Genomic DNA, 16,260 nt, shown 5'->3' with positions numbered 1-16,260 from the left:
CTAGACATCACTATAAACTGCTACACTGCAGACATCGTAGCGATATGACTGAAAAATTGTTAAAGCTACGTTAAAAATCAAAATCACATCACTTATTATTATTATTATTGTTATTATTATTATTATTATTATTATTATTACTACTACTACTACTACTATAATAAAATAATCAATAAAATAATCTTAAACAAAAATCAACACTTGCAACGGTGGCAAAATAACATGGCAATATATCATTGCCTACTGAATTACATACAATATGGAGGATTAAATAGCTTTTACAATATTTCCACACGTGACTTTTATGTGATAGACAGTCTTTTCCAGCCTGAAGACGAAGTTGTCTCATTTAAAAATTTTCACAGAACAGAAAATCTATTGTGCTTTGTTACCATACTACGTAGCCTTATCAGGGACTTGACCCACAACTGCTAAAATAGCAACACCGACAAAAGAATTTGTGAAATCGAATATAAACTAATATCCGAACCACATACCTTTCTAGAATACATGAATTACACAAATATCGCTTACCAAATACACTAAATATTTTAGTACAAACTTATCTCCAGTACTATACATACATACATATATATATATATATATATATATATATATATATATATATATATATATATATATATATATATATATATATATATATATATATAAAGTTTTCTTTATAATAATAGCATTTCATCCATTGTAGTCTAATTATAACTTCATTTATTTTGCTTGATCATTATGTTTTTGACAGGTTACATTTTTTTTTCTTATTTCCCTATCATTTTCTCTTGTGTTCGTGGGTAATACGTGTTAGTTCCTATTGCTTATGCCTCAAAAGTATAGAAATTTGCTATTATTCCCCACAAACTTTGCTTTTGTGATAAGGACAGTGACATGTGAAATTTGCATATTTTCCAGAACATTCCAGATAGATTCAGTGCTGAGTAATCTTGGAGTAACTTCTAGAACCTTGTAGAACTTACCAGTAATATAAATAGTATTATAAATGCAAGAGCCTTAATTCCAACAGTTCAGTTTAATTTCAGCTGCCTAAGTAGATACATATCTGCATTTTTCTGAGATGTCATCAACAGACTGGAAGCATTCGGCAGACGCACTGTGCTATGTCAGCTGTCAATTTATCATGACATTAGCATCAACTAAGATGTGTGATTTATCAGGACAGAAGCATCAGCTAAGACGTGCGAGGCCTACTAGGCATATTTCGACATGCCTGTCAGGCATCAATACAAACCATGGGCACCTCATTTCACCTGCTAGCACTGCAAAAAAGAAAAAAAAAATCTGAATTTTATGTTATAATTTTTTAAAATACATTTTTAAGATTGTAAAAGTTGTAATTTTAAAATGTTTCACAATTTTCAATATTTTGAAACAAAATAAATATGAAAAATGTTGCGCGAATCTCTTACACATTAGTCGTGGGTGAAATAAATGTTTTTTTTTTGTAAGATAGTACAGAAGGGAAAAGAGCAATGAAGTTCGGTATACCAAGAATGTGGCGAGAACCCACTGACCGCTCAAGGAATTACTACTTCTGCGTGGTGGACCATTCCAATTGTCGGACAGGCATGAATGCACCTGCTATCACGTATCCGGACCTTTCTTCATCCATCGCCCCGGATGACACACTGCCCTGAACTTTTTTCCACTCTTAAGGAGAGAGAGAGCATCCCTCTTTAAAAGAGAGTAGAAAGCCAGAGAGCGAGGAAGACGTTGTAGATCCAGATTGTAGAGGTGGAGCTGAGGAGATGAACCCTTACTACCCCCAACCAAAAAGACCCCAACGACTTGATCATATTGGTCTCACCAAGTCTAATGCCAAGCTTTTAACTTCTAGGCTCAAGCAGTGGAACGTGTTGGATGAAAGTGTGAAAGTCGCAGATCAGTAGAAGAGTCACCAAGCTTTCTCCAGCTTCTTCACCCATTAACATGGGCTCTGCTTCTGTTACAATGTGGCTAGCATGTTCGAGGCAATCGGAATCGCCAGTAACCAGAATGCCGTGCTGCTCCATAATAATGAACATGTACCCGTCTCTTCCCCTAACTCACTCTGCACACCTCAAAGAGGATCACAGCCGCATCACGACCTTGCTGCACGCATTGAAGTATGATGAGTACGGCTGGGAAGTCATCGGTGGCTTCACAACGGTGGCATTCTTTTATGGGTCTCCAAGACGGTTTTAGCAAGTTTCCCTGCTATTATTTTCCTTTCAGACAGCAGGGACACCAAGGCGCATTACCACACGAGGGACTGACCACAGCGCACCGAGTTCTCGGTGGGTCGGAACAACGTCAAGTGGGAGCAAATGGTGGACCCCGGAAAGTGATGATGCATCCACTGCACATCCAACATGGCCTTATGAAACAATTTTTCAGAGCTCTAAATTAGGAGTCTACAGCCTATCTATACCCTTGATGCTCATCTTGATAAATTCAAGGAGAACAAGAGAGAGTACTCGAAGGAGCAAGGCAAGCGCTTCCACCAGGACTTTGAATGCCACTACCAAGGACAGTATAACGAGAACATGATAGGAGACTACATTTGGGTGCTGATTCATGAAGATGTTGTTGTTGTTGTTGTGGGGTTTAGCGCCATTTTCAGCACATGAGAGGCTATACGTGGCGTCCAGTATTAATGGTTGAAGAAGAATCCAGGAAAACCACGGAAAGAATCACCGACCCACGAGAAGGTACTGGCAAGCTTTCTCACATACCCACATTGGCCGAATCCGAGACTCTAACCCATGCAGAGATGAGACGGCATGGATCCGTAACGGAGAGCGCTTTAGACCACTTGGGCCCCGATTCATGAAAATGATTTAGAGTATAACCATACATCTTGAAAGCCTACTCACTTCTAAATCTATTGTGGTCATTTAGTATCATTTTAGTATAATTACGTGTTAATTTAGATTCATATGTTGTTTTCTTCTGACTTTATGTGAACGAACAGACACAACCATCGCCTGTTTTCAGACTGGAAATAGGTAAATTTCACAATATCTCTGTCCTGGTCACAAAAGCAACGTTTGTGTGGAATAATAATCATTTTGTATGCTTTTATGCATAAGCAATTACGAAATAACACTTACTACCCAGGAACAAAATATGTGTTAGTGTTATACGATCGAGCGTCTTGTACATATTGCGAATGAACTTCCTCTATAGCACAAACCTTTGCCTGGGTAATGGCACAGTGCAACGTTAATTTATTCAATTTATTTGCATACTTTAAATATAGATCCTTACTAAATATTAAATGTGAGTTCCACATGAATGGTTACAGCTTACAAATTGGTATATCTGCACATTGTGGTGTGCAATGTCTTGGTAAATTGTGTTATTGAATCTTTTATGCAAGCATTAAAATTGTACATCGTGAAACATTTGTCCTGAGAAATTGCATCTATAACTGAATAATTAAGCTAGGCGCACTTGTAACTTCTAAGAAGTTGTTTTGCCCCCATCATTGCATGAACATTATGCCATTAATCCTTATTATGTTCCAAATAGCGTGTATTCTTTTAACCACTGTAGGTGTAAATAACATCAACTCCATAATTTTTCAAGTTAAGTCTATTTAAATCTCTATGCGCTGGATTAATAAATGATGTGCAGAACCTGGATCGATTACTCAAAATAAGTATCAGAAAAAGTGATAACGACATTTTGTAAAACAACTTAGCATATGGGTGAAATGTTTCACAATAATAAACTCGAACATGAGCCATTTTCATTTTACCGCTGTAGCCACACATGTATTACTGGATGTTAAGGGGACATCTCTCAAGGCCGGAATCTATGAGCAGTCATCTAAAAGAGAATATTTCTTAAACACGAGACTCGCAGTATTCTATATTCACTGTAATCTGGATACATCATGCACATGATGTGTGTTCTCAGGTCTTATCACAAAAGTAGGTTTTATTTTTGCAAAACATTTGGACATAATAACAAAGAAGATGATACTATATATAAATCTACATGGCTTTATCTGTGACAATATCCTGATAGTGAATTTTGATTATCTATGAATTGTAAATAGTATGAGCACTGTTAGCCTACTCTGTTTTTTTCTTCCCCTTTTTCGGTTTTGAAACACCCCAAAAGATAATATCTTTGTACAAGGTAGTCGTTCACTGGAATTGATGACATAAATTATGTGGAATTTTTACTTGCGTTTTACAAGCACTTCATTTAAAGTCTGTACTCATCATTTCCAGTTTCCGAATGAAACCTTTCTGTAGTATGACGTTCGAAGCACGAAAATGTATTATACTAATATCGAACGAATCACCAGCTTTTGACATATTTTAACGAATTAATTATGTTTATGTGTTGTTCTGAAACTGTTTTATTCTATATCATGTTAGCTTTAGTGATTTGAACAATTTCTATGTTCATGTTACTTTGTGTAAGCCCAATATTGGAGCAGTTAAACCCTCTATACATAATTTCAGACAATACATATAGACGGCTGCCAGGTTTTCATATATACTACTCTAATTAATGTTTTGGAATAATTGACTCAAGTAGGATAAAATCTTTAGTACTATCGCATTCGCTCTCTTGTATGTGTCTGAATGCTAGCAAGAAAATATCCCTTTTACTTACAGGGGATTTGTGTTGGTTACATTTTCAAACTACAACAGGACTGTAAGGAGTAGAAGCGGCTGTCATTCACCTGCTGTAGTAATGTGATTATTCCATGACCGCATGTTCCCATTATATTCAACACGAAACAATAGCTTTTTATCCTTATCTATTTATCATTTAACAAATTAATAAAGCAATCCAAAAAAGATTAATTTAAATACAATTCAAATTATTTAGTTTGCATATGTAGTTTCTTTGAGAAACAAAACTGAATTAATACTGCAAATGATAAACATTTACATTTCAATAGAACAAAACTGTGCTTATATGTAGTAGTACGTATGAATCCAATTATACGAAAAACAATGTAGTTGATAACAAAATGTGAAGTAACTAAATAGATATGATCACCATCTATATTGCTGCATAAATATAAACTGCATTCGAATATGCTAATATGATAGTTGTATCAAACGACAGCCTTATTACCTGAAATATTTTCGATGCAATTTTTTAAACATGGCTCGTGTACTTTATCGAAATACATGGACATCAAGTTGTTATAAACGATTATTGAACAAACTGCAGGAAAATTATTAAATATGAACCACTTGGAGATACAAAGCTACACTGAAATATAAACGGAAAGCAAATAATGATTTGCAACAAACTTTACGAACCAAGGAAGGTGTCTGATTTGCAAACAAGTAGAAACATCATCCACATGTACATTAATTTCCATGGACCAAAACTGATCACCATGTATTCAAGCACATTTACTCAGAAGATTTCCTTTACTTGAACCCCTCCTCATCATCTGTCTAAGACGTAATATATTTATCTTATCAAGTTGTAAAGACGAAATCCCCTACACAAGGATATAGTATATAATGTCTACATGAATACTAAATGTAACCATCAGAGTTCTCTGATGTTTATATTCTTTTGATATGATCCTCCACCTGTTATATTGCTTTGTTTTTCTGTGAGATGATCGAACACGGTGTTGTTGCTTAGACAGAGTAATTATTAATATAAAGTATGAAATTAATGTATGTAATAGCAGCGATTTAAGCAAAGACATAGGACAGACAACTCTAGTCCCCATATGTTAAATATAACAATTTAATTAATTATTTAAACAAAATGAAATTGAAAATGATATTTGAATGATACAATTTCTGGTAGATTTAGAATAACAAAATGTAGGTAAAATGCAGTTAGCCGTTCCGTTATACCACTAATACAAATTTCATCATATGATCGAGTGACTGATCGAACTCAAAATGCCGGCATGTCAACATGATCAGCGATGCGAATGATGCATTGAAGTAATTGAAGTACTTTCAGCGTAAACCATCGTAAAGTGTTTTTGAGACTGGCTTCTAACACATGGACACTCATTTGTAGATAATTGTTTTGCGACTGATACCGTGCAGGGCCACGAATCAGTTTGGCTGGAAAATGATATTGAAGGGAAGTCGTATTGATGATTTGTGACACAGACAAGAAGGTTTTTTCATTTGTTTAAGCCGAGGGGAAAGAGTAAACCACTAGCCCTCATTCTACATACCACATGGGTAGAAAATCGGAAATAATATGGTATGGTGGGTGTTAAATCAACCAGTAAATAGGCGTGATGTGTTTGAGTGACATCGTCATACGCATAAGTCAACCAAGGAGTTCCTGTTTGGCTAACAATTGCATTTGAGAGTGTCCCTTTGCTTACATATTCAAACGTACGATAGGAGTGTAAGGAGTTGAAGAGAGTATTAAGTTGACTGCTATTGTTGTAATCATTACGCCAGTACATGTTTGTACGCAGTATATTGCGGATGATGCAATATATTGTTTTCCCTATCTGCTTATCACATAACTTAATTAACGTAATAAATTAAAATAATTATTTTTAATAATAAACTAATGTCATGATCTTGCTTACGTAGGTTCTTTTAGAAGCAAAACGGAATTAATGATTCAAGAGGTAAACATTTATATCATTTTCTTCAGTACACACATTTACATTTTAACAGAATGCAAATATGCTTATATGTATTCATACGCATGAACCCCAATTATACAGAAATCGTTGCAGTCGATATAACAATGTCAAAGCCCATCGCTACGTAGACATAATAAACATCTATTTTGCTATGTACGTATAAACTGTATACGAACATGCTTTTTGAATAGCTCTATCAATTTACAGCTTTATTACCTGAAACTGTTCTATTAACCTTTTCAAACAGCTCAAGTACTTTAACAAAATACATTTGAACAGCATGTCTTTAAACACGGTTAATGTTCAAAATGCAGAAAAAGTTATACAATATAACACACATGGAGATACAAAGGGACACTGAAATATACAAGGGAAGCAAATGATGATGGACAACAAACTATACGAACCAAGGAAGGTGTCTGATTTGCAAACAAGTAGAAACATCATACGCATATACATTAATTTCCATGGACCAATACTGAACACCATGTATTCATGCACTTTTAGTCTGGAGCGTTCCTTTACATGAATCCTCCCTCATCTTACAAGACGTAATATATTGATAACATCAAATTGTCCAAACGAAATCCCCTAAACAAGCATATCGTATGTAACTTTTACCTAAATGTTAAATATTTGCATCATATTTCATTAATTATTTTCTTTTTTCTCTGATTTGTTTACACGATTTCTGCTACATTTAGAATCCAAATGCACACTTGTCACAAACTGCTTTCGTACAAACATTGTAAAGATGTCTTATAATCTGGATCAGTCCATCTGACAAGTCCGTATTCAGCAAAATCATCAAAGAATTGTTCTTTTTGACATTGTCTGTTAACGAAAACTATTACATACACTAAATCATCCAGCGTTGTGGCTATAAACCGTAAATGAGATAAGATGTGGTAGCGCACGCTGTTCATATCAGTCCCGTAGAGTTCCAATAAGTAAGCATATCCGGGCCGGGACGCCTTATAGAATGTTGCTATTGATAGTAGACCTGAAACAATTTCATCATCAACCTTGACGTCAGAAACACAGACCGTGTTCTTTTTATCCAGCAGGGGGAGATTCGAAGAAAACAATCGATATGGGACCCAGTCAACGATTATTCTGTCTTCAGGAAACAGGTATTTTCTCACGACCTCTATATCAAAATATGCTTGCACGTCATAGACAGATACATTCTTGTGAGAAAAGGTGTCAAGCAGATCCAAGTATTCGTTGAGGTAAGACGGTAACACCACGTACTTGACCAAGTCCTGGCATAAAAGAGGAATTCAACATTGATGATGCAGATTACTTTCTGCGTGATATCACTTAATAAATAAATACATAATTAACTAAATACCTCCCACACTTCCAAAATATATACGAAACAGCACAGCAGAGAAGGAAAGTATGCTTTCAACTTACCTTAGGCGGTTATATTAAACATGTTTACGTCAACATTCTAGAATCTTTAATAAAGGCATTTCATACGGCACCGGGTTGCCGAGTGGTCGAAGGCGCTCGCCTTTACATATCACTGAAATTTAATCTCTGTCCGTGGGGGGTTAGAAGCTTCGGTTTGTCCCCACATGGGTACTTTAGAAAACTTGCAAGTAGCTTTCCGTGGTTTTTCATCCCCCAGATATACTGGCCACCATGTATGTCATATGCTTGATGACAAATGGCGTTTAACTCCAAATCAATAAAATATTTCAGGAAGCATAGAAAGCTTTGCTATGTAAAACTCAAATTTGTTTTAAAACTTGAGATCATCAGTTACAAAATAAAATAACTACATAACAGAGAGATTGGTGCAACTGGATGGAAGAATATGCTACATTTTACTCAGTTTCAATATATATATGTATACATGTTGAATCTGAACTCAGAAGTCTCAAGAAACTCTCAGGCCCAAAATAAGGCAAAATAAAATAAAACATTTATTCCAACCACAGATATTAATGACAAAGTGCATATATATTTATTTTGACCAGTGTGCGCTGATAATCTGTAATGGACTGTGCAGAGTTGTCGACATTTAAAACAGAATCACCCAAACATATGGTTTAATTTTCAGTAGTTAATAAATGACAGACGTATATAAATTTCAAATGCCCTGTTGTGGTTTAGACTGAACAGCCACAGAACTAACACAATATGGGAAAAGTGTTGTCCTAAATGATTCATAGAAAATGTATTATTTATTTTTGTGCATTCTATGTCGAATTAGGAACAAGAGACTTGAGAAAAAAATTTAACTCCTAAAGATTCGTAATAATTACCCTATGAATATACTAGGATCTAATTCGAGTTTAGGGTTTTGTTCTAATTACCAACAGCTGGTTTTGTGTTTTTATGCCTGAAACAAATGCAAAAGATTTCCTGCACTATGGTCCTGGAACAAAGTACAATTTAATAATAACATGATTTGATAAATGCCACGTCTGTCAGCAATAGTGTTTCATAACCAAAACATTGCTGCTGGTGAGTATCACACGTTACTATTTGGACGATGTTTAAACATTGTGTCTTACTTTGCTAGATGGCCGTGATTGTACTTTATTACATGTTTTGCAGCAGTCCATAACTTACAGGAAAATAAATGCATTAATGTTCTCTCTGTGATCTCATGGTGATATTTCTTATGCATAGTGTGCAACCAGTCAGTGGGCCTATTTCTCTTTAGATGCTTTAATAATCTTTTCCAGAGTGCAAGGTTGAACCATTTCTAAGGCTCTGCTTTCTGCGTGTTTATATATATATATATATATATATATATATATATATATATATATATATATATATATATATAGGGGCCCCGAGTGGCCAAGTGGTCTAAATCGTTCTCCGTTACGGATCACTGCCATCTCACCTCTGTCTGCGCCGGTTCGAGTCTCAGATTCAGCCAATGTAGGTATGTGAGAAAGCATGCCAGTAGCTTCTCGTGGGTCGGTGGTTCTTTCTGGGGTTTTCCCGGGTTCTTCCTCCACCATTAATACTGGCCGCCATATATAGCCTATCGTGTGCTGAAAAATGGCGTTAAACCCCACAGCAACAACAACAACAAATATATATATATATATATATATATATATATATATATATATATATATATATATATATATTAGTTCATTACCTGATTATTTGGATATGGGTGTAAATGACAATATTCTAAAACGTATTAACCTTTATCCTATACCAGTTTTTAAACATTATCAACTAATTTATTAAACGTCGCAATAAAAAGGGGTTTTCATCCAATTACATTTTAAGAAAGCTTGCCGAAATTGAATAATCATACCAGCTTTTGTATGCCAAATCAAAAGCCCGAAATGGAACCTTCCTGCAAAAGCACATTTAGGCCGTATTACCAGGTTTACAATTATTTTAGACGGTTTCGCTTAACTCTCCAGTTCATACTCACTTTCATTACCACACACCAATAACCATTGCAATAAAGCCAACATAGACATCCAAACCTTTATACAAAGAAATCATGGAAACTGGATTTAAGAAACAAAACAAACTAGGAGCATTCCTTACCCTTCAGCCAGGTTTAGTGTGAGAGCTCACAGAGCAATGGTAGCTCTCTCTAATGTTATGCTATACAGAAAATGATAGTTTTATATATTAGCCACTAAGCAGCTTGATTTAAGTGTAGTTTCCAATCCATACTGGTGATTTGCTGAGGATATATATGGCACAGTAAGATATGAAACTTTGGAAATATGAATTAAGCCTGGCCGCATGTTATGCAACATCAAATAAATTAGAATAGTGAATGTATTGGAGATGGCCATGTAGCATTAATATATAACTGTCACGTGGTCTTTCATAAAAGAATGTCGGAATACTCAATGCCAGCAATGTGATCAAGCATTGAACCAAAGAACAAGCACATAACCTAAAAAACCAAAAACAATTTCACACAAAGTTTAGTAACTTTTCTATTGCTCTTAAGCATAACAGAATTATTAGACCACGTATAGGGAGGGATATGGAGGAATTTGATATATTAAGTAAAGAAACATAAAGCAGACAAACAGTGGAACGATTGCTGATGGAAACGATAGTCTTGTGGGATATGACTATGAAACATCAACATAGCAAGACATAAGATTATTGGTTTTACTTTGATTGGAAGCTGAAGTAATTGGCATATATAATTGGGGTATGCCTTTTTTCAAACACTACCTGCGTAATAAAATTCCTTTCACAGAAATGACAAAAATCTCTAAATGAAAGATAAGTTAATAATTTATTGTATGGAAGAAAAGAAGCGTGCAATTTCTATAATCAAGAGTAGGAGAAAAGATGTGCTAAATAGATGCGGCCTTTCTGTGAAGGTGTCATCATGTTTCTTTCTTATCCTATCAACATATATAGGTTTGTTTATTAAATGGGTTAAAATAATTGTTGATGCGAACAGGCGTTAAATCATTATTTTTTTAAATAGATTTTAGGAGATTTCTTACCTAGCTGTACGGGTTTACTTGAGCTAGTCTAGGAATGTTTTAATTAGAGAGCAGATAAAACCGAGTAACATGAGTCAAAGTTTGCCATCTGTTTCGAATGTACTGAAATTTACATATTTAGTGGAAACGCCTTTTTAATTTGTTTTTGCAAACCTTTTAATAAATATTGATGGCAAATAATGTTTTAATTAGAGAGCAGATAAAACCGAGTAGCATGGGTCAAAGTTTGCCATCTGTTTCCAATGTACTGAAATTTACACATTTACTGGAAACGCCTTTATAATTTGTTTTTGTAAACCTTGAAATAAATATTGATGGCAAATAAGGGATAAGTTAATGTTAAGATTTGGTCTTGAAATAATATCCTAAGAAAAGTAATAAAGACATCATATATTTGGTTTTGATATCACTGGTCGATATAGAACCTTTTATCATTTTTAAATAATCATTCATATAACATTTTGTGTGGCGCTAAATAGCCTAACAGTGATGGTGCACCGTAAAAATATCAATCAATCAGTCAATCAAGAATCTCCTTGCATGTTTAAAAAGTGTTGCAAAAGGAGGATGCTAAAAATGATGCAAATAGACAACATATGAAACATAGAGCAAAATATCTAACAAGTATCATTCGTTTACCATGAAAGATGATATCACACTTAGTTCATAAGCTTATTTGCATCGAAACCGCAGAGTTAAATAATTTTAAATATACTTGGAAGCTTCCGACACAAAACATAGCTTTACTTAATATCAAATATTTGCTAGGAGACGATTTAAGATATGTATATTCTATAAATTATATACAAGGCATCACATAAATATTTTTAACATTATATTAGCACATTGAAGGGTCAAGTGTAGCAGGCCATATTTTTTCTTCCATTAATATGCAGTTTCTAGTTTTCTAAGGTCACATACATGTTACACCTTAACATTCTTTTCTACTTATGTTGAGTATTCGGAATATTGATATTGAATATATTTATTTCATTAGGAATGTCAGTACAACTCAATGGAATTTTGAATTAATTTGTGAGAGTGACACTTACCCTTGTTGCAATCAAAGTATTGGTCTCCCTAAATGAACCAGTTAGCGCTTTGAGATTCACAGTACCGAACGTCATTGCTCTTGTTTTCAGATTATATGTTTCCATTACATTTTTGGTAACGTGCTGGCTAAGAACTTTGTAATATCCCTTTCCTTCAAACTTTGGGCTTATTCTTCCAGCCCTGTGAACAATTGTCTCTCCGTCGTCTACCACAAACGCACACAAATATCCTATCTGAAAAATAAATGCGATCGTGCATATATGTTTAGACCAAATGAAGATTTCGAAATGCCAAAGAAGTTCGGCAACACCAAGCTGCTGGCAGGTACACAAAGAAAACACATTTTCATGTGAAAACAATTTAGCCATCCAAACAACAGATATAATCATGATGAACTTTTATTGGTATATATCTTTATTTGCATGACGAGAGAGAGAGAGAGAGAGAGAGAGAGAGAGAATTAGAGAGAGAGAGAGAGAGAGAGAGATAATCACAATTTCTCCATCGAGTGTGATTACAAACGGCATTGCCACAGGATTTTTCAGGAACTCATCGTAGTAGGACGGGAGATAGTCCAGTCCACCGTAAATATTTTTATTCAGCGCCAAAACGGCATCCTTGTCTGTTGTGGTTGCTTTTCGTATCTCCATGTTGAATGAACCTAAACATAGAAAGCTATACGATGGTTATATGTAATGACATTTGCGTTCATATAAAATGGCAATTAGACTTTAATAAAAAAACATATATTTATTTAGAAAGCAGGTATTTTAAAATGCTCAACGTAATCACAAGTTCATACAGTTTTTGGACTGATAGCCAGTGCTGCCAAAATGTTTCGCAGGACGATTATTACATATCAGAGATTTCCCTGTAATTTAAATTTAAAGCGCAGGTTAGGTCCTCTAACAATGTAAAAAAGTCTGATACAATATTTCGGTATAAAATGATCAATATAAATACTTGTTGCGGGGTTCAATTTCTATATATCGTTATGGGTGAGTGACACATTTGTAATCAGAGTAATAAAGAAAAAAGCGGACCTGAAACCACAAATTATATATGCTCTAGTACAGTAAAAAATAATTTACATTCAAGTTACATAAAGTATATAGTCTCTCTTTGGAATTTGTATACAATCTGACGATATATATTTCTTTTACAAATAGTCAAATATGGATTTGAAATTTGATTAGAACCATAGTAACACAAACTAATTTCATAATTAGAAAGATAAGTGGCCGTACATTATGATGAAATAAAGTGCATTTCACAAAATGCATACGGATACATACAACATAAAACATCACACTAACCTGTCAGGTGAAAGCTGGTAACTTTCTACAAAAACAACAGCAAGAGCAGGCCAGTTCAGAACATACGTAACTCACACCGTTTCAAACAAAAATTTATATATTTTTGAAAGTTGTCAAATATTTCCATCAATACCTTTCTGTACCAGATTTAAATATATACTTCTGAATAATTGCATGCAGACTGAATATATTATAGTAGCGTTTTCTAAAGCCAGTCTGATATTGATCTATTAGATTGTTACTTTAGATTATTATATCAATAAAACCGTTTGGTCAAAATAGATGTGAATAATTTGCCAGTACATTCATCAGATAAACTCCCCTGTAAATGTTCGGTCCCTTCATGCTGCCATTCTTAATATCAGGTATATAAAAAAATTGACCAATCATTTAGAAATTTACAGGTTTCAAAGATCCAAGAGCACATTCAGAAATGAAACAATGTTTGATAAGGTCAACTAGTAACAAATGATATTAATCTTCTTTGAAAAAAGAGTTTTATTTTTCAAATGGCGAAATGTATCAAATAATTCTTGATTTTGAAATCGGTTTATCCGGTTTGAAATTGTCATTTACATTTATTGCAGTACCCTTCTCGTCATTCATATCCTCAGGTTTGTTCGACATTAATAAGGAAAAGAAATAATTAAACCAGTTGTTCGTTGTTATTTTTTATTCACAGCCCTTTACTCTGCTATATTATTTTTCTTTTAACACTTGCCATAATTGTTAGGGTCATTTCTTGATTGTAAAAAAGTATCTCCTATTAACCTTTCATGTAATGACCTTTTCCATTGACAAAAGCTTTTGAACGTGTATTTACTGGAAACGTTTGCGTCTAGATGAATAATTTGGTTTGTAAACCTACCTTTGCTTTAAAGTTTAAATTACCGCTGTTTGGTGAATGCAAACCCTAAGGTAAAACCGGGACTTTCGGTGCCTTGGTTTCAACACAATGTTTCCTTATATAAAGACCAAAACATTTTTTACTCAATCGCTGATATTTAGGTATAATACATGAGTTATAAACTGAACATGTTCCATAATGTTCTGCTCGAAACGTTGGGGAAAGGATTTCACATTTGTGCCTTTCAGTCCAACAAATTGGCCATCATTATCATTACCTTTCTTTTAGTCATAGCTAAAGCCACCTGCACTGACATATTCATTATAAACATAATCATTTATAATCTGATCGATTTTACTACAATTATTTAATTTATCAGCAATTGCTAGGCTACTGTTGATTAGAAAATTAGATGATTCGTCTCTGTTATTAATAGCAACGTTTAATAAAAATGGAAACAACTGAGTAGAGTCAATAACATAATCCACTTTGTGAAAATCATTATTTGCAGTCGTGTTCATTCCCATCCTTATCACTGAATAGACTACAATTAAGTATGCGTATGCTACAAGTTTGCATAGTTATACAAAAGCCAAACCACAATTGTTGTGTGATTATCGTGTGTTTTACGAGGTATACAGAAATTATCTGGATTTAAAAACAATTACGATTTATTTTGAACAAAGACGAGTGATCATGGGTACAACCTGCACGAAATTGTTATAATTATACATGCTGCTGTACAATGTACTGCAAACTGACTGAAGAGACTACCTTTTTCCAGGCAGCAGATATTACGAGTCGGATCGATGGACTCGCTGTCCGTTAGGCAGACAACGGTAATATTAATTGTATAACGTGTATTCGTGTCATTAGAAAAATAAAAAATAAAATCAATAGTGCACTGGAAGCACGCAATATTGCATTGTTGGCGAGGAAGCGAACAAATTCTTTAAAACATACAAGAGGAAAACGAAACGAAAAGTTATTTCTGCGAATGCACTCAAAGGTATAGTCAAAAATAAAGTATGGAACATGAGTGTTGTGAATTTTTAAAACAGAAAATAAATAAATTATTAAGCCATAGGAAAAAGGTTTCTTAAAATATGATCGTTCAAACAGCATGTTGCTGATTCTGCTGTCACAAATTTATTAACTTACGTAAATCAACCGTGAGTAAATGATATTAATATTCACTTGTTTTCACAAAAGTGAACTAATTATATAAATGCAACGACACCGTATTTTAAAAATATTGTATTAATTTTTGGTGACCTAGCATTTACAGACTTTTGGCAAATATTTTGCACAATTATATCAACAGGATCAGAGATGGGGAACATTAAATTAAATTCGAGCAGACATATGGAATTAAAAATTATTTATAATCTGAGTATTATTATTTACATACCTTGCTGATGATAGCACGTAATCACGAACTTCTAATTATGGAATCACCTGGCAGTGACCTTGCTGTCTGAAGTAATAATTGACAATAAATACAGTATATATAGGAGAAATTATTATAAAGCGGTCATTCGTTGGTTCGGTGAATTCTTAAAGATCTGTCTGATATTAAATCATGAACCAGGAACAGGCTGAGAGCACTAACATACTGAATCGGAACCGTTCATAAAGGGCCTAATCATGTTTCTCTCCATTTTAGTTCTGCACAATAAAGAGATATACATATTGTATGTTTCGTCACGCAATGTTTTAATTAAACTTAAGATTGTGTAAATGTGCTCCAATTGAATGTGATGTCCTATTTTCTACCGTTAACATGTAATTGATCAATAATTATGCTCGTGCTTAGTTTGAATTGTGTTTTAGATTGTTTATATATGTTCCGATCATACGTGAAGTACGGTTGTCTTTGGTCTCCACCGTCCTCAGTGTTAATTATTTTCTTTGATTGTGTAAATGTAATCTGACTGCTTGTTCTAT

General features: G+C 34.1%; 1 protein-coding gene across 2 annotated transcripts; it reads right to left on the bottom strand.

The window, feature by feature from the left end:
• Nucleotides 1-698: 698 nt before the first annotated feature.
• On the bottom strand, nucleotides 699-15,915 carry LOC149790808 (histidine N-acetyltransferase-like). 2 transcript variants are annotated; one of them, XM_089972868.1, is made up of 4 exons: nucleotides 15,725-15,915; nucleotides 12,645-12,811; nucleotides 12,150-12,383; nucleotides 699-1,289 (listed from the first exon to the last, which is right to left on the bottom strand). In XM_089972868.1, the coding sequence occupies exons 2-4, from the start codon at nucleotides 12,798-12,800 to the stop codon at nucleotides 1,284-1,286; spliced, it is 396 nt and encodes a 131-aa protein (XP_089828994.1). In that variant the 5' UTR covers nucleotides 12,801-12,811; nucleotides 15,725-15,915; the 3' UTR covers nucleotides 699-1,283. The 2 variants fall into 2 exon arrangements, with proteins under 2 accessions (XP_089828994.1, XP_089828993.1); XM_089972867.1 differs by lacking the exon at nucleotides 699-1,289 and adding an exon at nucleotides 6,603-7,893.
• Between the last annotated feature and the right edge of the window lie 345 nt (nucleotides 15,916-16,260).

This window comes from Sinohyriopsis cumingii, chromosome 10 (assembly GCF_028554795.1).
Source record: "Sinohyriopsis cumingii isolate HCF-2022 chromosome 10, ASM2855479v2, whole genome shotgun sequence".
In the NCBI taxonomy this organism is placed as follows: Eukaryota; Metazoa; Mollusca; class Bivalvia; order Unionida; family Unionidae; genus Sinohyriopsis; species Sinohyriopsis cumingii.
Note: the sequence above shows the minus strand (reverse complement) of the source record. Positions and strands in the feature narration are given on the sequence as shown.

Coding starts and splice junctions, on each gene's coding strand:
- LOC149790808 (XM_089972867.1), bottom strand. CDS start 12,800: ATGGAGATACGAAAAGCAACCACAACAGACAAGGATGCCGTTTTGGCG. Junction 12,384..12,644: donor TCACACTCGATGGAGAAATT/GTGATTATCTCT, acceptor TTTATTTTTCAG/ATAGGATATTTGTGTGCGTT. Junction 7,894..12,149: donor ATACTTTGATTGCAACAAGG/GTAAGTGTCACT, acceptor CTTTTATGCCAG/GACTTGGTCAAGTACGTGGT.